At 37.0% G+C, this 26,583-nt stretch overlaps 1 protein-coding gene across 5 annotated transcripts in view; it reads right to left on the reverse strand.

The window, feature by feature from the left end:
- Positions 1–26,583, reverse strand: part of LOC106884072 (band 4.1-like protein 5) — a 233,425-nt gene that overhangs the window by 118,047 nt on the left and 88,795 nt on the right. For all 5 annotated transcript variants that reach the window (XM_052974297.1, XM_052974296.1, XM_052974295.1 and 2 more), the window contains exons 2-3: positions 15,958–16,062; positions 12,918–12,960 (exon numbers count right to left, since the gene is read on the reverse strand). In XM_052974297.1, coding sequence (XP_052830257.1) covers positions 12,918–12,960; positions 15,958–16,062 — 148 coding nt within the window. The remainder of the gene's footprint in view (positions 1–12,917; positions 12,961–15,957; positions 16,063–26,583) is intronic.

Below are 26,583 nucleotides of genomic sequence, written 5' to 3' on the forward strand. Positions count from 1 at the left end.
TATATATATATATATATATATATATATATATATATGTAGACAGACAGACAGACAGACAGACAGACAGACAGACAGACAGATAGATAGATAGATAGATAGATATAATCATATCATCATCATCTTTTAACATCTGTTCTCCATGCCTGACATGGGTTGGATGGTTTGACAGGAGCTGACCAGCCGGAGAGCTGCCTGGGCTTCACTTGTCTGTCTTGGCATGGTTTCTACAGCTGGATGCCCTTCCTAAGGCCAACCACTTTACAAAGTGTACTGAATTCTTTTATGTAGCACTGGCACACACACATACACACACACACACACACAATGGGCTTCTTTCAATGTCCATCTACCAAATCCACTCACAAGGCTTTGGTCAGCTTAGGGCTATAGGAGAAGACACTTGCCAAAAGGAACAATAAAAATAAAAACAATCATTGACAAAAGATAGCACTATTAAGAACAGCATGAACTTTAAGGAGGGTTCTTGAAATATAAACTCATAAATTTAGGAACGGATGGGGGAAATCAATTAAATGACTGCTGCTTTATTCTATTGACACTGTACAGGGAAAAAGGCAAAATTGACCATGGTAGGATTTAAGCTCAGAACATAAGGTGCTGGAAAAATACAAGGCATTGATTTTATAACTCTAATATTGATTTTATAACTCTAATACTAATCTTCCATAGAATCATTAGAGCATTTTGAAAAATGCTTTGTGGTATTTGTTCTTACAAATATTGCCAAGATCAACTTAAGCCTTTCTTCTGAGTGTAGTTGGGTGGGGTTGATAAAATGAAATAGCAGTCAAGTACTTGGATCAATGGTATCAAAATTGCTAGCTTTACTTTTAAAACAGAAGGCATTTAAAATAAATCTTGTTATCATCTGGCAGAAAGCCACTTCCTTCTTTACTATATCTTCACTAAGTCAAGGAGTTGGGGTAGCAACTTGTGAGTTACTTGGTGACCTCACCTGTGCTGGTGCTGTGAAAAAAGCATTCAGTGTACTCTGAGAAATGGTTAGCTTTAGGAAAGATATTCAGCCATGGAAAACATGTCAAAGTAGATACTGAAGCTCGACGCAGCCCACTGGCCTGTTGGATCCTGTCAAATTGTCTAATCCACGCTGGCATGGAAGCTAGACATAAAATTATTATTAACTCGGCCTTAGTGAAGGCGGAGGTATTGTTTTCAGTCGTGTTTGTTTCTTTGTCCATAGACAAGATATCTCAAGAACCACTGGATGGATTCAGATGAAACTTACGGATGCTTGGCCTTGTAACTGACATGAACTCATTAAATTTTGGGATTGATCTGATACCGGACAAGGATTCTGGATTATTTTACCTTTTTTTAACTTAATTTTTGAGAGCGGTCGGGTTCATTTTAAGTATTCTCATTTGTGAGAGCAGTCGAGTTCATTTCAAATATTATCATTTTAAAAATCATCTCCAGCTAATCGTTGAGAAGATGTTGGTGTTGCCTCGGCGGGGTTTTGTGCTTTCTGAGTGCTCTTGTTGTTGTTGTTACTATTATTATTATTACTATTATTATTATTATTGGGAAGGTGGTGAGCTGGCAGAATCGCTAGCACACCAGGCAAAATACATTCTGAGTTCAAATTTTGATGAGGTTGACTTTGCATTTCATCCTTTCAGGGTTGATTAAATAAGTACCAGTTACAAACTGGGGTCGATGTAATTGACTTACTCCTCTCACCCAAGCTGCCCTTGTGGCAAAAATTTGAAATCCTCATTATTATTATTGAGTGAGAGAGCAATGCATGCCATCAAAGTGACACTGGGGTAAAATATATGCAGCCCAGTAAACCCATCATGACTACCTGTCTGATAAGGGTACACCAGGCACATGCATCACAACCATATGTGCACAACATGGTGATCTCATATCAAGATAAACAATACATGACCTTGCAGGTGGAGCCCAGTTAGAATTTTTTTCAGGTTGAGTAGCCCAACCCACTCAAAAGGTCCCTGAATAAGGGTTGTTTAAGGGTGTTGAATGAAACACCAATGTTTCCAGAAGTGAATTATTCAAACCCCAAAGAATCACTCTCAACACATGGCTACGATACTCCCCCACTACTCCTGCTCCTGATCAGAGATGCACATATCGTCAGCCACTAAGGGACATGCTTGACTGGTTAAGGTCAAGCAACAGACAAACAAATCTGTGGTATTGGGCAGAATATTTGCTATAGGCCATCTTTTACACCAAGACAAAACATATACAAGATAACACTTCCAATCAGTTAAGATTAGAAGACACGAGAACCAGTGCCTGGTACTGCATCAGGACATTTTATTATTATCATTATGATGATGTGGGTATTTTGAAAAGTACCTCACAGCATGACCCTGCATAGTTATTGTCTGACCTTTGATGAGGCAAGCACATGTTCAGCCACCCTACTAGAGATATAGCAAAGTCATGGACTGCAGCATGGTAGAGTGTAAAGAGGTAGTGGAAGAGCTCAACCGAGTCAATGGTACTTCTTACATTGACGCTGAATGGAAGAACATTAGAAGATCAATGACCAGGATCACTGCTTCTATAGGGGTGGCATCCATAGTAGTGTAATCAGTTAATGAAAGATTTACTATGATTCAAGCTCCCACTTCAAATTCATAATATTAAAATTGAATGGCGATAGAGTCACGGGAATTTGCGAAAGCAGTGAAAATTATTATTATTATTATTATTATTATTATTATTATTATTATTATTGATGTAGCTAGCTGGCAGATTTGTTAGTATATGGGGGAAAATGCTTAGTGATATTTATTCTGGATCATTATGTTCTGAGCTCAAATCCTGCCAAGATCAACTTTGCCTTCCATCTTTTTAGGGTCAATAAAATAAAATTCCAGTCAAAAACTGGGATCAATGTAATTGACTTGCTCCCTCCATTCAATACTGCTGGCCTTGAGCTAAAATTAGAAAGAATTAAGCCTAAAGCAAGAATTTTCTCCATGGAACTTGCAATGATAAATGGCAATTTTACAGATCAAATATATAACAAACATATTTGAAATGATTTAAAAGATTATTATTATCATTGTTACTAAGGTGGGGAGCTGGCAGAGTTGATACTGTGCATGACAAAATTCTTTGCAGCGTTTCTTCTAGTCTTAAATTCTGAGTTCAAATGTTACCAACGTCAACTTTGCCTTACATCCTTTCAGGAATGATAAAATACATATCAGTTGAGTATTGGACCCACTGTGGGTGGATAGGAGTGGGTCAATGTTACCGACTACCCCTGTCCCTACAAATTACTGGCTCTGTGCCAAAATACAAAATAATTATTATCATTATTATTATAATGTAATTCTAGAGCAGAATCAGCATGATGTACAGCGCAACAAGATTTTACCTTTAAATTACTGGCCCATTTTATCTAACCGGCTGTTTAACACATACCTCAGACCTCTGTCATCTCCTTTGTAAAGAGATGATAGAGGACTAAGATATGTGGCATAATGCTGTACTCAAAATGATCTGCTTCCACAACAGAATCAAGATCCTAAAACCAAGGTGCCACGTAAAAAGCATTGGTGTGAGTGCTGGTGTTACATAAAAAGCACTGGTGCTGGTGTCACATTAAAAGCATTGGTGAGGCTGCAATGTAAAAAAACACCCAGTACATTCTGTGAAGTGGTTGGAGTTAGGAAGGGCAGCCAGCTGTAGAAACCAAGCCAATATAGACTATGGAACCTGGTGCAGCCCCTAGCCTTACCAGTTCTTCTGAAGCCACCCAACCCATGCCAAGCAGACATTAAATGTTGATAATGATGATAATATTTCCATGCGGTTTCTGCTGCCCAAATTTCTCTCACAAAGTTTGGGTCAACTCAAAGTTATTTTGAAAGACTTCTGCTTCAGATGGTGCACACTGGGATTGAACCTGTGACCCAATGATTATGAAGTGGGCTTCTTAACCACTCAATTACTCAAGCATCCCAATAATAACCAATAACAAAAACAATAAAGATAAAAATAAAAAAATAATGATTCCATTAACCACCTTCAAAGGCAATAGATGGGAGGTGGATGACGTTCCAAGGACAAATAAGATTACATAATGAGGAAAAGGTGTGAAATTAATTTTCAACTCTTCACATTTAGTTTGTTTCGAAATTACAAAGATAATAGAGAATAGTATTGAGGACAATGTTTACTGTTGAATTTAAATGTTACAGAGGCCACCCATCATCACTATCATCAATATAAGCCTACCATTAATCAGTATCAGCATCATCATCATCATCAACATAACCTAACCTCACAAGAATGATGAAAGAAAAACCAATGAGAGAAACATCTGCTGTTGCTCAAACTACCAGAAATAGCAGCTGAGTCTCCCACAGATTCAAATCACAAAGCTCTGTCTTAGAATATAATACACACTGGAAAATGTGGTCCAGGATACTCTACAAATAAGCAAAAGACAGGATGGCCACGGCTGGAATACCTTTCATCATAGGTCTGCTGGGTAAGAGCTGACCTGGGGTTAAACAACAACAAAGCAAACACTATCACCATCATGACTATCACCACAGCTACCACTACCATCATCCCAAACGATAACACCACCACAGCCATCACCATGAATCAATGAGGGATTCTCCAGATGGTAGATCAGCTTGCTAGATATAGCAACTAAATATTTCTTAACCCTTTAGCATTCAGATTACTCTGTCAAATATAATGTTTATTTATTCACATTTTTGAAAATTCAAATTGTATTGTCTTGTAGGTTAGCGATTTCACAGATGTGACTGTTTATTTTTAAAATAACATTGCAGGGTCGGTGTGAGATGTTGGATCTGGCCAGTTTGAACATAAAACAGGTAGAATATTTGGGCCAGATATGGTTGGTCTAAATGCTAATGGGATGCCTTTAAAAATGAATGGGATGGTCACTACTGGAATGCTTTTGATCATAGGTTAGTTTGATGAAAGTTGATGTTGAGGTTCAGTGACAATGCTACTACTACAACCAACACAACTACCACATACTAGTACCAGAGCTATTGCAATCACCATTATGACCATTACACCAGAACCGGCACTCCTTCAACCACAACCATCAACACCATAACTGCCAACACCACCATTACCACTCCCACAACTGCCAACACCACCACTAACCATCACCACCACAACCAACACCACCTCAACCACCGAAGTCAGTTAAATGTCTGTTATCTGAGATCTCCTGTTATACTATTGTTTTTTTAACATGTAAATAATTGAAATATTTACTGCATGGGAAAGGACAAAGGAAATACAATAACTACAATAACTAGTGGTGAATACGAAGTTGTGAATACTATGTCCTTCTGTGAAGAATGATTGGTGCATTGACAAAGTCACTCAGAGGTGGAAACAGTGATTGTGGCAGCGCTGTTCATTGCGGTCATGTTGTTAGTTGTAGTGATGGTTGTGAAAGCATGTGGCTTAGTGGTTAGGGGTATTCAGTTGATGATCGTATGGTCATGAGTTCGATTCCTGGTCTAGTGTTGTGTCCTTGAGCAAGAAACTTTATTTCACATTGCTTCAGTCAGTGCAGCTGGTAAAAATGAGTAGGAACAGTATTTCAAAGGACCAGCCTTGTTGCATTCTGTTTCATGCTGAATCTCCTTCAGAACTACATTAAGGATGCATGTGTCTATAGAGTACCCAGCCACTTGCATGTTAATTTCACAAGCAGACTGTTCCATTGATTGGATCAACTGGAATCCTTATTGCCATCAACCATAGAGTGCCAGTGGTGGTAGTAGTGTTGTTGTTGTTGTTTAACCTACACTTTGTTGTTCACTGAACAGACCTCGCATCAAAAGCATTCCATAATGACCACAGACACTCCAGTCTCTGGCCAATAGGTGAGCTATTTCCCCCCATTGCCTTTTCTACTGCTTTATAACAAAGAGAAAGAGAAAGAAAAACAAAGTGAGAGAACCATATATAGCTAGACACATCCTATCTGCCAAAGAAAAGACAAGAGGGAAAGAATATGTGACTAAAAGATATATGTGTATGGTTCCAATGAGGTTCCAATGGTCATGTATATTAAGTTTCCAACAACTGTGATAGTTCTTAGAGTTGTCAGCAACAAGGGAGATCTCATGCCACCTTTTCTCAGAGAGCTTAACAGTCAATACTGTTGTCTACACAGAGTTGTTGAAGAAAGTTGTAAAGCCCTGGATAGATGGAATATGCAACAGAACCATTGGAATATACAACAAAATAGATGCAATAGATGGAATATGCCACAAGACTATGCTATCTCATAAGGCTAGGACAACCCAAGTGTGGATGTGAGCAAATACTGATGATCATGTTCTCCCAGACAAGGCCTTCTAGGTCACAAGACCTCAATCCACTGAACTATTATGTATGGGGAGTAGTGAAGGGAGAGGTCAATCAACACACCCCATAATACCATATAATCTTTCAAGCCTGACATATCCAAAACTGATAACAATAATCTGATTCATGCATGTCAATTCTTCCGACCCAGTAGTGAAGCAGTTATTGATGCTAATGGTGGGTTCATTGAATAGGTGTGATAAAAGGATTCTCAATATTATTTGTACCAATTCGTTTTCAAATACAGCTTTTCTTTGGTGAGCTACGCATCTTTTTTCTAAATTCATACAAACAACCTCAAAAAACTGACCTCTAAAAATGCACCCTGAATGTGTGTGTGTGTGTGTGTGTGTGTGTGGAGGGGTAGTTATTGAAACTGAAAGTTTATCTTGCAACTTCAGTTTTATGCTGCTGTAAACTTCAGGTTCTTACCTAAAGATTGCAATGTCATGAAATTCAGAAACTCAAGTCATGAAATAACTTATACAAAATGTGTGTGTGTGTGCATGTTTGTATACATATATCCTTTAATGAATACAGGAATTATTTGTGAACTACTTCAAATTTCATCTTCAGTTCGAGTAGAAATTGGACTTGTAAAGTATACTATGCATATCTGGTAACCATTCAGTCACGTGCATGCATGCATGTGTGTGTGTGTGTACGTGTTTATCTTCAATGCAAGTTTGGCTAAGATTTCAACTCTTCTGTACAGCAAGGCAGAAGCAGAGATATAAAAAAAAAAATCAATAAGTAAATGTACAATAAAGCACACTGGTTGACGATAAATAAAATATCTTAGAGAAGATACCATAGTGGAAAAATTACTCAAAAGTGTCATCTGAAGGAAAAAAAATACTTAAGTTAACGTTGAAAATATTTAATGGCAATGTCCTTGTCAAGAACATATCACACAAGTCAGAGTATATGAGCTGTGAAGCACTGGCCATTTTGACTCCCTAAGTAGGTAGACTGATACTCTACCCACTTCAGTAGAGCTAGTGATCAACTATGTGTGACTAATGGAACACAAATGTTAAAATATTAATGATCCAGTTAATTGCAGGTTGTAGCTAGTGATCTCATACTGTAATTTGTGTATGCATGTGAGAGACAGTGTGTGTGTAAATATGTGCACACCCCTCTCTCACACACACACATTATGGACAGATAAATATATCTAAGCACATGCATATATACAGACTATACATACATACACACACACACTGATGAATAAATGCTCAAATATATACACATACATGTGCATGCATGCATAAACACACATACATAACCATATACATTCATACAAATACATACATGCATACTATATATATACACACACATATATATAACATATATACATATATATATATATACTGCATGTATATATGCATATAGATACATTCACATAAATACACACATCTGCCTACATGCTCACACAAATACATATGTATTCATTATAAGCACACACGCACAAAAAATACAACTGCCTACATGCTCACACATATACATAGGTATTCATTATAAACACACATGCACGCATACACACACATATATACACACATATTCATTATCATGAATCCCAAGAGAAAACATTAGGTGTGTTTCTAACCATGTCGTTAAACCAGATTCTACAACGGAAATGGGCAAAACCCAGTGTACAAGAGAAACATTGTAACAAAGAACAAGAATTAAAAGTAAATAATGGTAATTATAGAAGGATAATAGAAATTTACTAATAACTCTATCAATGCCAGCACAATGATTTCGGAATACACACAACTATCTTTGTTGGGTTTTTGTAGTTAACCTATTTTTTCAGGGTTATGATAAAACAATTAGCTATTGTTTGTTTAGCTCTGGATCAGCACTGCTCAAACAGAGCTATGTGCAAAGACATTCTATCCATGACAATCCCACTTTATTTTTCTAATCGTTTGTTTCGATTATTGAACTGCAGCATGCTGTGGTACAACTCGTTTTATTGCATGCTAACAAGAGAGCCCTTAAGTAGTCATATGAAATGCTAGAGCAAGCAGTCAAATCTCAACTCAAACCACATCTTACTAGGATTTTAGTCGGACAAATTAACCCCAGTATTTATTTTTTTAAAGTCTTCTACTTATTCTAGTGGTATTTTTTGCTGAACTCCTAAGTAACGGGGATGTAAACAAACCAACACCAATTGTCACATGATGGCTGGAGTGGGTGGAGACAGACACAAGGACACACATAGATAGACATGTGCACACAATGAGCTTCACCAAATACACTCATAAAGTATTAGTTGACCAGGAGCTATAACGAAAGACACTTGCTCAAGGTGCTGTGCAGTGGAAATGAACCTGAAACCATGTGCTTGGAAAACAAGCTTCTTAAGCACACATCCACGCTTGCACCTAACAGTGTACTTTATAATAATGAACTTAATGTAGATAATGCTCAGGTGCACTACAACTTGTCAGAAAGGAGTAAAAGAAGGGGCAGAAATTGTAATAAAGAAAGGCAGCAGTGATAGACCAAAGTACAGGTACAATACACAGCATAAAACACAAAATGATTTCATTATCTAACTGTCCTTTTTATTTGAAGCAATTATACTGTGCTTTAAGTGAGATTTGGTTGCTATTTCTAGCAGGTCTTATGACCACATAGGAGTCTTCTAATCGGCTCATTAAAACATGGTTCAGGTTAGATTTGATTGCTATCAGGTCAAGCGACTATATAAGGGCTCTCTCATTGGTTTGCTAAGACAGTAAGGAATAGTTTGATTTGGGATTTGACTGCTATTTCTACCATGTCAGGTAACTACGTATGAAAGGTAGTAAGATGTGGTTTGAGTTGAAATTTGACTGCTTGCTCTAGCATATCATATGACTACTTAAGGGCTCTCTTGTTAGCATGCAATAAAACAAGTTGAACGACTCTGACACTGATAAAGGCTATAGACAGATGGTGGAGGTGCAAACTCAACAAGCAAGACAAACATCAATACAAGGAGAAACAATGACTTCACTGTATGTAGGTTAAGACAGTATTTACATATGACATGTTGTGATATGCAATGTGTGAGCCGAAAAATGTCCAGGTTTTGTAACAGGATTAGTAACTTCAGAAAAGAATTTTGAAAGAGCAGCAGAAAATGTAAATATGGTTTTCATGTAAGAAATATATGAACTTTATTGTATAGATTATATAAATATGGTGAGTAGATGGTAAAATTGGTGTGTATTAAACGAAATTTATTTACATCCTTTAGTTACACAGGTGTAGGTGTGGCTATGCGGTAGAAGCTTGCTTCTCAACCACATACTTCCAGGTTCAGTCCCCTTGGGCAAGTGTCTTCTGCTACAGCCTTGAGCTGACTAAAACTTTTTGAGCGGACTTAGTAGATAGAAACTGAAAGATGCCTATCGTGTATGTGTGTGTACACACACACACATATATCTGTAGAAACCTTGCCAAATCAGATTGGAGCCTGGTTCAGCCTTCTGGACTGCCAGTTCTCATCAAACCATCCAACCCATGCCAGCATAGAAAGCAGATGTTAAACAACAACGATATATACGAGTATGTGCAAGTCCCCAGCTCCACTGTTTGACAACTGATGTTGGTGTGTTTACATCCCTATAACTTAGTGGTCTGGCAAAAGAGACTGAAAGAATAAGCATCAGGCTTTAAAAAAGAAAGAACTGGGATCGATTCATTTGACTAAAAATTCTTCAAGGCAGTGCCCCAGTATGGCCGCAGTCTAACGACTGAAACTCATAAAAGAAAGATCCTAAGATTAAATCTCACCTATGTACTATTTTGCCTTTCATCTTTCTGAGGTTGATAAAATAAGTACTGGAGTCCACGTAAGACTAGAAATTGGTGCTGCAGCTTGGACACAGTTCAACAACTGAAACTAATAAGAGATTTAAAAGAAAAGCTATGTACAAGTTAATGAGGATGATCTAAAACTACAGAATCATATTAATCTGAGGACGTTCGACACTATGGGGATATTGGGTTAGAATTAGGATTAAGTTGGGATTACATTACAATTGCTGGTGGTAGTGGTGGTGGTGTTAAGCCCTGATCAACTAGAACTATGATCAAAGGCTCAGGATACACAATCTGATCAAGTCTTTTAATATAATCAAGAATACACAGACCAATGTGTCCTTTCCCCATTTTAAAGACTGTTAAGGTTTGATTTGAAGATTTAGCTGTTATTTCTAGCAGATCAATCAATCACATGGAGTTTTCTTTGTCAGCTGCTACTCCTCTACAATTGAGAGGTCACAGCTCTGGTGCTACAGATGTAATTTAAATGTTGCAAGAGAGATTCTTCAAGCCAAACCAACCTGCCTGTGATCCCAGCCTTCTTATTTTATACCGAGTACACTGTATGGTCAATTTCCAAAATGACAATAAAGTTCTATCTTCTTGCCTGTAAACTAAAGCTTTTATCTGTTTCAAGACCTTAACTCTCACTGCATTGATTAATTTTATGCATTCTAATATGCAGGTACTGAATTGCTGATCATATGCAAATCAGTTCTTACAACCTCTTTCTACTGACCAGTAAATTAAAATGTTCATACTATGTCATATGAAATGCGAAGAACTCCACAAAGTATGCCACAATCGAAAATAAGTAAACTTGGTTCCTGTATCTCCAGTGCACATGCATGGAACTAAGTATACTTGGTTTCTGCACAGTTGACCGATAATTCTCAACCAGGGTCCTTATAAAATTTTGTTGTTAAAAATTTATGTGCAATAACTAGCTTATACTTTTATTTTATACAAAATATCTTAATTTTTTTCTATACAATTCCTAATAATATTTAATCATGAAAATATAACAGGATTTTTTTAATATACACCAAGTGGTTATAGAAGCCAAGTAGAATAAAATAGGAATCAAAGGGGTCTATAGGCAAAAAAGGTTGAGAACCACTAGGTTAGACTATCTGTATACTAAATTTTTTGTTGAACCCACTGTTAAATCCCACCACACGGACCACATCTGTACATGGTTTACACAGCTCTCACTGGTCATTTATCTACACCTAGTTTTCTTAGTGACTACCAGGCTACTTGTGAAAGGCCTTTCTCCAAGACATAGTGGCTTACTCATAGTTAATAACTTCTATAATTGCCTCATTGCACATCAGTCTATGTAGCTTTTTAACTTGTATTATCTGGTCCCTCTGTCGTGCCTACAAAGAGTAAGTAGTCCTTTCTCCCATGTATTTTTATTCAGCAGCCTCTCACATATAGCTATACCACTGAGTGTGTGCATGCATGCTCATATAATGACTGAAATATGGTGTAGGTGGAAGACAAAAGGCCAATGTGTATTGAAATTAGACTCAAAAACAACAGCACATTTGACATGTAAAAATGTATGTGTGTATATACAAGTATGTGTGTGTCTACGTAAGTAGCCATGAACTTTGATATTTGTACGTTTTTCATAGAACTTTAATGTCTAACAATGTAGGTGGATAGTGAGTTCAAATTAAAGGAAAGCAAAGAGAGAAAGAGAGGCAAGAAAAGAGGGGAAGAGAAATAGAGAGAGAACTGGCACCAACACAACAATGTGTCATGTACAGAAATTAGTTTACATAATCACTATCATCTCCACCACCACCACCATCATCAACAACAACAGAATTTCTATGTTGTCACTAGGTTTACAAGAAACAACAGTCAAATATACTTCAAAACTCAATGCCTGAAAAATGGGAACCCCCCCCCCCCAAAAAAAAAAACAGAACGATATAGATACATTTCATTTTTGGATTTGGTTTGCAAGATTTTTTATGTGATTTCGTGTGTTGAAGCATATTCTGTTGTGTCTGGGGAGAGTCATTTTCTTACTGTGCCTTGAAATTTAACACACACACCGTTAAAATTTCCACTTATTTCTTATTTTTATTTTCCTAAAATTTTCGTTGCATCTTGCAACCTTATCAATAGTCAACTATTGATAAGGTTGCAAGACGCAACAAAAATTTTAGGAAAATAAAAATAAGAAATAAGTGGAATCTCCCCAGACACAAGATATAGATACATTGTTTCTGAAAACAAACGAGAAAATTGGATGGTCATGGCTAGGATGTCTTTCATCTTAAGTTTGCTGCTTGATGAGGGGTGACCAGAGGCTACACTCTTAACCTCATCAGAAACAACAGCAACATCAATGATGCAAGCAAACAAGGCAGCTTCTATGTAGGCCTGGTAGAAACAGTAGCAAAATCACAACTTAACATCTTCAAATCGAAAGGACAGACAATACCTTGGACAATGTAAGCATAGTCCTAGGTTTACAAAAAGATGGAATGGTCAAGAATGGTCGGCTGTGTAGTCAGAGCTGACCTGGGGCTAAACCACATCAAAAAATAATGACACCAATAACAATAACAACAGTTTCAACTTTTCATAGAGAGTTTCAGAAAATAAAAACAAAAAAAAAAAAATGCCTCTTTCCACACCTCCCCAATAATGAAACAAATGTTACTTACTTTTGACTTGTTTCTTAAGTAACTTTGTTGGATCAACCCAGTGCTGCAAAAGGAAAAGAAAAAAATTATCATCATTATTATTATTTAGAAATAATACATTTCTAAATCTCTCAGAGAGATTTATGCAGTAGTGATACGATGAAATAGTTGTATACTGTCAACTTAATGTGACAGTCCCCTGAAGGGAATAATACTACTGTTAGTTAGACCTAGGAAGCTGCACCGCTTCCTGTCGGCCTGTTTTCTAAACCCGAGAAAAGTAAATGGGGGCGCAAATTTTGATTTTGCACTCCATAAAAATTTTAGGGATTGAAAGCACACACCCTGCACTCCCAGTTCCCAGGCCTGTGGAAGAGGGAAACCAAGGAAGACATGGGATGAAATATTGAAAGCCTATCTCAAAACGCTGAACCTTACATGACAGAGGACAGAGATATGTGGTGCACTGCTGTACTCAAGAAGACACGCCCACAACAAAAGAATGCTTTTAACATTTAAACTGACCATATCTGGTCCAAATATTCTACCTGCTTTATCTTCGAACTGGTCAGCCCCAACCGCTCACTCCAACCCAACAATGTTATTCTAAAAATAAGCAATCATCATCATCATCATTTAACGTTCATTATCCATGCTGGCATGGGTTGGACTGTTTAACCAGGGCTGGTAAGTTGAGAAGCTGCATCAGACTCCATTCTGATTTGGCATGGTTTCTACGGCTGGATGTCCTTCCTAATGCCAACCACTCCGAGAGTGTAACAGGTGCTTGAATGTGCCACCAGCATGGGTGCCAGCTGTGCGACACCAGTATCTGCCACAACTACGGTTTCTCTTGGCTTGATGGGTCTTCTTCTCAAGCACGGCATATTACCAAGGGTCTCTCTCTCATTTGTTATTGCTTCATATAAAAATCTCAAAGACATGAAATGATGGTCGATTAATTCAAAGTAATGTGAATAAATAATAATGTATTCATATAAATATTGAGACAATAGCATGTTTCCCTTTTATATATATATATATATATATATATATATATATATATATATATAACAAATTAAAAGGGTAAAGATTTATCAATTTATTAATTTATTAATAAATCAACAATTAACAATTTTTACCAAGCCCTTCGGTATGTAAGCACCATTATCGGTGGAGAACTTATTTAAAAGTTCCCATACATTTATAAACATAATTAAGGGATCAGCAATGAAACCTGTTTTTTCTTCTTGTTTTTGCCTTTGTGAGTTACAAGTAATGCTATCTGTTGGAGTCTCAGCTTTTTTAGCTGCTATTTCTGAACTTCGGTATATGGTGAAGCAAATGCTTGCTGATCCCTTAATTATGTATATATATATATATATATATATATATATACACACACATACTAAGACAATAGGATGTGTGCATATGTGCATGTGTATGACTGTTGAGGTATGTATTTTTTATGTTCATATTTTATGCTTGCTTTGTTTATATTAGTAACTATATGGCTATATATATTTAGGTCAGTGAGTGCATTTAGGTATGTATGTATTTGGGGTCTGTGTATGATATGTACATGTTTCTTGGTTCCCCTCAGATGTGTCCCAATTTTTCTTTGTCTTCAGTTCCCATAATTATAAATGGATGTATGCATGGGTGAGTGAATGTGGGGAACTGGTTGCATGAATCCTCTTCTCTTTCTTCCACCGACATCTACCTCTACAATACCCAAAACTGACCTTGACCTTGTACCATCCCAGTTAACATCTCACAGCTATGTCTCTTGTTTCTCCCCCCCTCTCTCTCTCTGCAAAAACATCACAAAAACTGTTACCCAGAGTTTCCTGTTCCTGTTTGTCAGACAGTTGTGATCACAACAGTCCAACGAATGGGAACGTGAAACTCTGAGTAACAGTTTTTGTGATGTTTATACAGCTTTAATAAAAAAGCATATTACTCTACCTTCGGTATTCTAGTACTATTTTTTCCCACCTTGTTTTGCATTTATGTGATTACTCGTGTACATATACATATTATTCTTTTATTCTCTTACTTGTTTCAGTCATTAGACTGCGGCCATTCTGGGGTACTGCCCTGAAGAATTTTTTTTAGTTGAATGGATCCCAGTACTTATTTATTTTTTTTTTTTAAGCCTGCTAAGTTATGGGGAATCTAAACACACCAAAACCAATTGTCAAGCAGTGATGGGGAACAGACACAAACACAGACACACACACGATGGGCTTCTTCCAGTTTCCATCTCCCAAATCTGCTCACAAAGTTTTGGTTGGGTCGAGGCTCTAGTAGAAGACACTTGACCAAGATGTCACACAGTGGGACTGAACCTGGAACCATGTGATCGAGAAGTAAGCTTCTTACCACACAGTCATGCCTTAAAGAAATAAAATTTCAAAATAGGCCCTAGAATGAGACAAAGTTTCACTGGAGCTTCTAGCAAACTCAAATTGGATGGTTTATTTTTGTTGGATCATGAGAGTGTAGGTATTTGTGCGTGCATTGATATTTTGAAATAAAATTCTTTTCCCACATGTTGATTGTTTGGAAACGGCAACACCTTGAAATTTTTGCAACTTTCCTTTTCATTCCAGATTGATAAATAATCAGGCACAACAGAGGAATTTTTATCAAATCTAAACAACCAAATTAGAATGACTGGAATGTGGTGGCATTCATGTTTTGTAAACTTGCTTGGCTGAGGTTTTCTATCTAATACCAGACAGTAACATTTTTTAACACCCATGTATATAATATATATATATATATATATATATATATATATATATATGAGAGAGAGAGAGGGTGGAAGGAGGGACATAGAGATAGATGGATACAGACACAGGCAGATAGATAGACAAATGGGGAGATAGAAAAATAGGTAGAATGTCTGTCTGTCAGAGTAGGACTTCTACAGATAGAAAGATAGACAGACAGATAGATATATACACAGGCAGAAAGATAGATATGCAGACAGGCAGATAGATAACTAGACATTATGATCTGTGATTACCACAACTGAATGACAAAGAATACTCACGTTAACATTGTGTGCATCTGAGAATTGTAAACCAAAATATTCTTTTTCAATCAAATCCAGGTAGTAAAATACTTGCTCAATAAGATCTTCACCAGTTGACTTTTTCTAGAAAAAAGAAAATTAAATCAAAATAGAAAATATTTCAATGAACTGATAGCAAATAATTAAAGATTAATAAATATTTGTTATAATTCCTGTGTGGTAAGAAGCTTGCTTCCCCACCAAATGGTTCTGGGTTCAGTCCCACAGCATGGCACCTTGGGCAACCAAAACCTCGTGGATGGATTTGGTAGACGGAAATTGAAAGAAGTCCATCATGTGTGTGTATGTATATGTATGTGTATATATATATGTATAAGATGTGTGTGTCTTTCTGTCTGTGTTTGTCCCCCTGTCACCACTTGACAACTGGTGTTGGTGTGTTTATATCCTTATAGCTTAGCAGTTTAGCAAAAGAGACTAAAAGAATAAGTACTAGTCTTAAGAAATAAGTCCTGGGGTCAATTTCTTCAACTATAACCTTTTAACCCTTTAGCATTTAAACCGGCCATATCCGGCCAAAAGTATTCTGCCTGTTCTATGTTCAAACTGGCCAGATATGGTCTCTCACACCAACCCTACAATATTGTTTTAAAAATTAACAGCTACCTCATCAAAATCTCATACCTATAAGATAATGTATGATTAGTTCAAAACAATGTAGATGAAAAAGCATTAATTTTGGCAGAATAATGTGAACACTAAAGGGTTAAGGTGGATCTTTGGCATGGCCACAGTCAAATGACTGAAACAAGTAAATGAATTAAAAAATTAAAAAATCCCTTAACTGGCGTAGCCATTCATTGAGGTGCCACTCTAGCTTTTGCACTGGTGTCTAGAAGTACTAGGCTTACAAAGAAAAGGTCCTGGGGTTGATTTGCTCGACTAAAGGCAGTGCTCCAGCATGGCCACAGTCAAATGACTGAAACAAGTAAAAGAGTAAAGAGTATATATATATATATTTTAAGATGGCAAACTGGCAGAGTTGTTAGCATGCTTAGTGTCATTTCACCCGTCAGTGAGTTCTGAGTTCAAATACCGCCCTGGTTGACTTTGCCCTTCATCTTCTCAGGGTTGATAAAATAAGTACCAGTTGAGCATTGGGATCAATGTAATTGACTTATCCCTCCTCCAAAATTGCTGGTCTTGTGCCAAAATTTGAAACCAATATATATATAGCTCTCATTTCTAAATAGGCTGATGCTCACTGCATCCTTAAGGCTTTGTGCTAATTTTATATTTTATAGTTTACAATGTTATTACACCTGTGAACCGCATGTGTTACTGCTGTTAATATTATCAATTATAAATATATGCCATAGATGGTATTAATAATAGTAACATCTTATTTCAAATGTAAACATTTGAATGTTTTTTGCTCATAAATATTTTGTACCATGTGTTGCTGGTTTTTGGCGCAAAACAAGCCAGAGTATCAATGGATTTATAATGTGGCGGATTTGGAATTTCTTGCCCAGTAACTCATACTGAGGAAGGCCAACACCCGAAACCATGGTATATGAGCATATGCTTTTTAATTCTTTATCCATTTCCTCACATACTGTTATTTTCTATGATTTTGATGCCATCTGGCAGCTGAATTGAGATCTTATCTCTCATTTCTAAATAGGTAGATGTTCACTGTCTCCTTAAGGCTTCGTGCTAATTATATATCAGTGAAGGCATGGCTGAGTGGTTAAGAAGCTTACTTGCAATCACATGGTTTTGAAACAGTGGATCTTGAAGAACATAAAGCTATAAATAGTAACATGTAAGTATGGAGTTGGGGTGGAAAACCCTATTGGACAGAAATAAGTCTACAGAAGATGTGTGTTCATGTTCTATAGACAGCCCAGTCCATCATAAGGCTTATTCACACTGGGCATCTGCTCAGGGACCTCAAAGGTCTAGGGGCTCTATTCTAAGCTGTGTATGCTGTGGTTGTCAATAAATAAATACTACAGGGCCCAGTGCATTGATTTGCCCAGGGGTTTATAATGCTTAGATGGCCTTCTGGCAGCCTTCAACTTTTTATATCCAAAAGCACTTTTTAACTCAATATTTACATGATATTATTTATAGTTTATGAGGATTGGTCTGCAAGAACCCTGTGCTGGTGGCACATAAAAGACACTTTGTGCCAGCACCATGTAAAAAGCATCCGGCACATTCTGTAAATTGATTGGTGTTAAGAAACCATCCAACCCATGCCGATGATGATGATGATGACGAAATAATGTGCTTTGAGATCATTATTCTAAAAAGGAATTATTTTACATCCTCTCAAAAGTTTATAAATTCTTATAATGTTAATTATTATTAGTTATTATTTTTTAATGGAACTTGCTCATTAAAATGGAGAACAGGTGTGTATGTGAGGGCATTATATACATGTGTATTTGTGTGTGTATGTATGTATGTGTGTGTGTATATAGTATTCTTATATAAGAATGTTGTTGACAGTAACTTCAAAGTTTCAGCCAGCTAAGTTATTATCAGACAATGGCTTAGCTGGCTGAAACTTCGAACCACTGCCAACAATATTCTTGTAAAAGAATAATTTGTACTCTACAAAAGCATAGAGTAACCCATCAGATTAATTTAAAATTGCTTTTATTGTCATTGAATGTAAAAGCAAACATTAACACACACACATATACATACATACATACACACACATGAGAATCTAGTGGAAAGAGTCTTTGATAGTACAGTAAACTATCTCAAGAGAGAGCTGCTGCCATAATTTCTTTTGTCTTTGTTCATTGTTGATGTTAAAAAATAATTAAATAAAAAACCCTCCCAGTTGTCTGTAATTGAGCAAACTGAAGTGTGAGAAAATACTTTATTGTTGATGAAGCCATACAATAAAAATTTTTTTTTTTTAATGAGCTGTGTGTGGGATAGCAAAACATTCATTTTTCACTGTCCAATAAGGAAGCCTCCATGTGGTTATTCAATATGCTACCTAGAAAGAGTAGCTAAATTCTCTTCAAACAACACCTTACTATCTTTAAAAAATAGAAGGGCACAGTAGATAATGTAATATTGAAAACATTTGTTTGAAAATTAAATGGTGTACTCAAAGCAAGAACAGTTTTTAAGCATAGTGCTACTTGATCAGTTGTGACCTGAAACTAAGTCATAACAAGGAGCCATGATCACTCTGTTGACCTGCATACCTCCTCTCAACAAAACCTCTTCAGACACCCACATCTTATTCACTAGTGAAATCTATTGTCTAACAAGGGAGCCTCTAAGCAGTCACTTGAAATGCCTGCTAGAATTAGTAACAAAATCTCCCTCAGGTCACACGCCATGAAAGTAATAACATTTTAATTTTGCAAAAATGTGAAAAATACAAACCAAAATTTAATACTTCATTTGATAAATAGCAAGCAAAAGTACTTACAAAAGTGCCTTCTATAAGTTGAAATTATTCTTATTTACATGTTAAAATATATACCCATTTTTAGGTAATATATTTCAAAGATTTTTGCTTTAAGGTAGAGGTTCTCAACTTAGGTCCATATGGCCCCTAGGGTCCATCTAAGATTTTGTTGTTAAAATATTTTGTGTATTGCAGAAGTATAACCAATTTACTGCTCATAAATTTTAACAACTTTTTTTATACAATTCCTAATCATATTTAATTATGTAAATATAATGGTATTTTTTAAGCATCAAATGGTGCAGAGGACCCACCCAAATAAAATAGGAATCAAAGGGTCCACAGACAAAAAATGGTTGAGAAACACAGCTTTGAGGTATTCCAAATATTTTTATTTATCCTAAAATACATTGAAAGTAATAAAATAGTTAGGAAATCTCTACTTGACATTAAGGGTTCAAATCATGCCAGTGTCAGCTTTGCCTACCATCCCCTCCAGTAGAGTGGACTGGGGAAATTTGCCCCACAGCCACTACCACCACCACCACCACCAAAGGAAATAGATTTAATAAAATAAGTATGTTTGTTAAGTAGGTACTGAAGTCAATTTCATAAACTGTATATTCTCATCCCAACATTAAAATGTGTGACCTTCTACTTATCTTAGACACTATCAACAACTTCAAGTAGCACTTGAGGAAGAAGATGATAGCAAAGAGCTAGATACTGTCCTCAAGTAAATTTGCTGAAAGGTGAGATTGGTGGGTGTGTATGGACTGATTACATGGGTCTATCTTGAACATGTGGTCATAGGATAGAGGAGACAACAGGTGGGAAAAGATACTTGTCTTTAGTAGTCATAGTAACTTGAGACATGTGGGTGGTACTTCATGATTGTTGTTCAGTGACTGTTCGACTTCCTATTGGAACCATTTCACAGTACGTTCTATTTTTCCATTCCTATCATCTATATAAATGCATGATCAATTTATACTCCACTGTCTTAGAATGCCCTATCCTTTAACCTTGTGGCAAGAAAAGAAAGTATTATTATGTTGTCAGATATTTGTTTTAACATGTAAGGCAGATCTAGTTACTAGCTGAGTTCAACATGAAGATTATCCTGCTACCCTCCTTTAGTTGGGAAAGGCAGGAAGTTTTCCTCTGTCCGGTAGCTAAAATGAAAGATATTGTGTGGTAGATGAAAAGAATGAAGATTGAAACATTCTTCTTTGGTTAAGACTTCATTGATATTTCGAAGTCCCACTGAGAGAAAGGTGTTGCCCTTCATCCAGTTAATTTGTTGAAAGGTGGATCAGAGTAGCAAGCAAGGTTTGAGTGAATGGAATTAGTTTCAGCATGTGCCTGCAGACTGATGAATGACTGCTGGAAGAGAACTCTTTACCTACCAATGGCAAAGTAATCCTATGGCAGCGAGCTGGAAGAATTGTTAGCATACCAAGCAAAATGGTTTTTTGTCTGACTTATGTACTGAGCTCAAATTCTGCTGAGGTCAAATTTGCCTTTCACCCATTTTTTTTTCGGCAGGGGTGTGTGTCAACAAAATAAGTACCAGTTGAACACTGGGGTTGATGTAATCAATTTACACCCCCTGCCCCTAAAATTGCTGGCCATGTGCCAAAATTTAAAACCAATATGCAAAATAATTCTAGATGTGACGGTTCCTTGATAGCCCCACTCCTAACCTCCTAGACAACAGTCTTCCTCTTGGGATATTACTATATTTTATACAGCATAATGTGCAAACAAACCATCACTTTGCATTTCATTTTATTTTATTTTTGCAACCTTGCCCCTACAAGACAACCAAGTTGCTGAGTCAGTCTTTAGAATGATGGACAAATTGCTTTGGGGTAATCATTCAGGCTCCTGCTGAGATCAATTATATTTCTCATCCTTTCAGGAGTCAATTAAATAAGTACCAATCAAGGACGGTGGATTAGAGGAAGTGTAAAAATATTAACTATTTAACATTCATATTGCTTTGAATTAATCTTGCATTATTTCATAGCTTCCAGACTTCAATGATGTGATTGTTTATTTTTAGAATGACATTGTTGGATAGGTGTGAGAGGCAAGATCTGACCAGTTTGAACATAAAACAGGTATTTGGGGTGGATATGGCTGGTTTAAATGCTAAAGGGTTAAAACAGATTTTTTGCAGTATTTGCTCTGGTTCTTTGTGTCTTGAGTTCATATTCATCTGTGGCCTACTTGAGAAGATAGACTTAATCTGACACCTTGGATATCTTTAGTCGACCCCATTCTATTGCAAGAATATGAGCCAGATCACTAGTTTGAGGATAACATCTTCCCTGCCTCCTTCCCACCATTTTCAGAAATCTGTAAGAAGTCGTAAGCACTGTCTTCCCTCCAGACTAAAAGATTTTTTAAAATAAACAAAAAGAACATCTATTACACATCATTCCTTTATTTATTTGTTTATTTTCCCATATTAACAGTGTCATATTCCATATCACACCCACCTGTTTTTGTAATTTGTTCTTGTAAAAACACCAAGCCTCTGCCTGTCAACCTTCAGCTTATGGCAATAAACCAAATCATTTATAAAATAAAAAAAAATCATTACTTTTATTATCTTTACTTTTATCCTCATCATTATGATTATTATTATCAACATTATTATCACCATTTATTAATGTAAGGACTTTCGAGCGAGATCGTTGCCAGTGCCCCTGGACTGGCTCTTGTGCGGGTGGCACGTAAAATACACCATTTTGAGTATGGCCATTGCCAGTACCGCCTGACTGGCCTTCGTGCCGGTGGCACGTAAAAGCACCCACTACACTCTCGGAGTGGTTGGCGTTAGGAAGGGCATCCAGCTGTAGAAACTCTGCCAAATCAGATTGGAGACTTGTGTAGCCATCCGGTTCACCAATCCTCAGTCAAATCGTCCAACCCATGCTAGCATGGAAAGCGGACGTTAAACGATGATGATGATGATTGTTATTCCTCATCCCTCCCTTTTACTTGATGTAAATCCCCCGTTTTTTGGGTTTTTTTTTTTGTTATTCTATGTATAATATTTCGCTTTTAGACTGTCCCTAACATTTCCAGAGCCCTGTGGCCAATGAAAAATCATTATCCGCCTCCTCTTCATCATCATCATCATCGTTATTATTATTTCCCCCAAAAATGCTTGCCTATCTCTGTCTAATAGCTTAACGGTGTAGCAATTATAGCAACAAGATCTCTAGGTCAAGATATCTTGACCTACTTCAGGATTTAAAGAGAGAGAAAGAGACAGAGACAGACAAACAGCTAGATAATGGGCAATACAACCAATATTAATATATATATTATACAATAACAGAATCAGAGACAATAGCAGCAGTAGCCAGAGTGTAAGAAAGCCTCTGCGTATGTATGTGTGTATGTGTGTATAAATAGATACATATAGATATAGCGAGGGTTGAGTGCATATGTATTTGCATGTATGAATATGTGTGTATGTATGTGCGTGTATAGATCACATACACATGCATACATAGATGTATGTATATGTACACAGACAAACACACCAATTCATGTACTCATACACACACACAAACACACATATAAATGTAAACAACTTGTTTACATTTTATAAGCTATGTACAATAATAGATACCATATTTGTGTGGGTGGGTCTCTTTGTGTCTGTCCCCCCCCCACCGCTGCTTGACGACTGGTGTTGGTGTATTTATGTCACTGTAACTTAGCAGCTTGGCAAAAGAGACCAATAGAATAAGTACCAGCCTTAAAAGAAAAAAAGCACTGGGGTACATATACATATGTTATATATATATATAAGTTCAAAAAAGAAAAACGACAAAAAACCAACAAAAAACAACAACATGAGGATGTGATACAGATTGTGTTACTGGACGCTCGGGAAAGGAAAGAAAGAGAATTTGATGTTTTGAGCGGAGCTCTTCGTCGGAAACATAGGAAAGTCCAAAGAAGGGAAGACGGAGGAAGAAAAAAAATTGCCAACGATATCCATGAAAGTTACATTGTGGATATATATATATATATATATATATATATAATAAATATATAATAAGATAAGAAAATAGAGAGCAGTAATTAATAAATAATAAAGCCAGTGTCACTTAACCAGCCTGTTTAAAATTACCCTTCAATCATTGGGCAATATGCTGTGCTTCAAAAGACCTGTTGAATCAAGTGAAATCGTAGTTGTGGCCGATGCCAGTGCCGCCTGACTGGCACCCCTGCTGGTGGGACATGAAATGTACCATTCGAGCATGCCCGGTGCCAGTGCCACCTAACTGGCTTCTGTGCTGGTGGCACATAAAAAGCTCCATTTGAGCGTGCTCAATGCCAGTGCCACCTGACCGGCCCCTGTGCCAGTGACATGTAAAAAGCATCCACTAGATTCTCGAGTGGTTAGCATTAGGAAGGGCATCCAGCAATAGAAAACTTGCCATATCAGATTGGAGCCTGGTAGAGCCAGTCCTCAGTCAAACCGTCCAACCCATGCCAGCATGGAAAGTGGAAGCTGATGATGATGATGAAGATGATATATCTATATATCTCACTATGTGATTATAAAGTCTGCTTCCCAAACACATGGTTTCAGGTTCAATCTTACCTTGTGGCACCTTGGGCAAGTGTATTTTACTATAACGTTAAACCAACAAAAGCATTGTGTGTGTATTTGGTAGACAGAAACTGAAAAGAAGCCTATTAAGTGTACATACATATGTGTGTATGTGTGTGTGCATATTGTAGATAAGTGAGTGAATGTGTCCCTGTTGTTGACATCATATGCTAATTGTAAACAAACACTCATCATCATGCTGGCTTTGTACCCTTTAAGACTTGTGAAATAAGAGATCCATTCCTTGAGAAATAGGTAAGGATTAGCAACAGGAAGGGCATCCAGCTGAAAAACAATACCTCAATAACATGTTTGTATAAACCATGCTAGCATGGGAAAAAGGACATTAAATGATAGAATAGTGTGTGTGTGTGTGTGTGTGTGTGTGTATGTGTGTGTGTGTGTGCACCTTGTATTGGTTTTAATCATTAGCCTATGACCATGCTGGAGCACTACTTTCAAGGGTTTAGTTGATCACATTATACCCAATGCTGATTTCAGTTTGATGCTTATATTATAGATCTCCATTGAACCAATAGTTCACACACACACAGCACTTCTGCTTGCTCTGGTCAGACCATATGATCGAGTGTCAGGCTAGAGGTATATAAGAAAGTACGTATGTGATAAAGAGAGAGAAACTAACAAGGATGGTGGGTAGCAATATACATAGACACTCTCTTTCCTTGCTATACCTTCTTCTAACACCATATTTTACCTCCTCCTCCTACTCACAGTCACTACCATCACCAATGCATTTCTTTCCCTCCCTCTTACCTTCTCTATGTTTTGACTATGATATAAACAATAAAGGAATCCTATTTACAAACAAACAATAGCTCTGTGTAACTGTACTAATCCTACCACTCCCACTGACTCAATACCAGCATCACTCACCACCACCATGCCACCATACCATGATGACAACAAGGACAGCAATAATGACGACAACCACCATCACCACCACTACCACCACCACCATTATCAAACACCATGAAAATATTTTTTCTCTGACAAGATTTGAAATAAATACTTTCAACACTCCACCACACACACACATTATATATACATATACACACAATCATGTATATTTACACACACACACACGTTCTGCTCTCTGGCTGCCACTCACCCAACAATTGTTACATCTGCCCCGTGTCTCCTCTCCACCATTCCAACTCCCTCTGACTTATTCCATCATCAGAACTTACAATTGAACTAGATTTTAGAACAACTTTTAACCTAAATTAACCTACACCTTCACACTTACACCACAACAATGCTATATCAGTTTATCACAGACACACTATCACTACGGCAGTGAAATACTGTACCACTACACTATACTACAACCACATTACAGCATAATTGCAGTATACTATGACCATACTACACCACATCTACCCTACACCACTACAAGCCAAATGCCACATTGCAAAACTACCATTCTATTCTACACCACATTCAAGCCAATGAAAGTGAGGTGGGGTTCTGTGGAGTCATTCATCCTATTAGAAACAGACGCTAAATCTCCGTTAAATCACAGCCTACAGTTTAACCTTTAGCATTTAATCCAGCCATATCCGGCTCAAATATTCTACCTGTATTATGTTCAAACTGACCAGATCCAATTTCTCACATCTACTCTATACAAAGTTATGAGATAATGTACAGTTTGAAGTAGTTGTATGCTGTCAACTTAATGTGACAGTCCCCTGAAGGGAATGATACTACTGTTGGTTAGACCTAGGAAGCTGCACCACTTCCTGTCGGCCTTGACACATTTCCTGTGTCCTTATGTTTACAAAGGGGAAATTTGAAATCAGTGAATGCATTTCACTAGAATTATTATATGTTTACAAGAGCTTGACAGGCATCTTTGACTAGCAGGTCATGCTACTCCAGACTGATGACGAGCAAAGACTCAGAAACATGTCTCTGGATGCAGGCTTAGCTAAGTGGAGGTGCTTGTCTCCCCCTTGTAAACATAAGGACACAGGAAATGTGTCAAGGCCGACAGGAAGCGGTGCAGCTTTCTAGGTCTAACCAACAGACTTATCATTCCCTTCAGGGGACTGTCACATTAAGTTGACAGCATACAACTACTTCATTGTATCACTACTGCATAAATCTCTCTGAGAGATTTAGAAATGTATTATTTCTAATATACAATTTGTTGAAAATAGTTGTAAATAAATGAGCGTCATATTTGACAAAGAAATCTGAATGCTAAAGGGTTAAAACAGGAAATAAAGGACACACTGGATAATATAGCTGTAGATAAATAAAAGAAAAGTCTTAGCTGGAAATGCATGTGAATATGGGTTCCTGAAGGATCAGGGCTGATCTGGGATAAGCAACAAGAGACAAAAGACCACTACATAGATACATACACACAAAAATATGCACATGCAGACATACTGTATAAAGGACTGCTACAAGCACACACATATACACTTATAAATATATATATGTATACACATGAACACGTCAAGGTCACCAGCCCCCTTCCATATGCACATACACACTCACATACATGCGCACCTTTGTT

Source organism: Octopus bimaculoides, chromosome 18, assembly GCF_001194135.2.
Source record: "Octopus bimaculoides isolate UCB-OBI-ISO-001 chromosome 18, ASM119413v2, whole genome shotgun sequence".
Taxonomy (NCBI): Eukaryota; Metazoa; Mollusca; class Cephalopoda; order Octopoda; family Octopodidae; genus Octopus; species Octopus bimaculoides.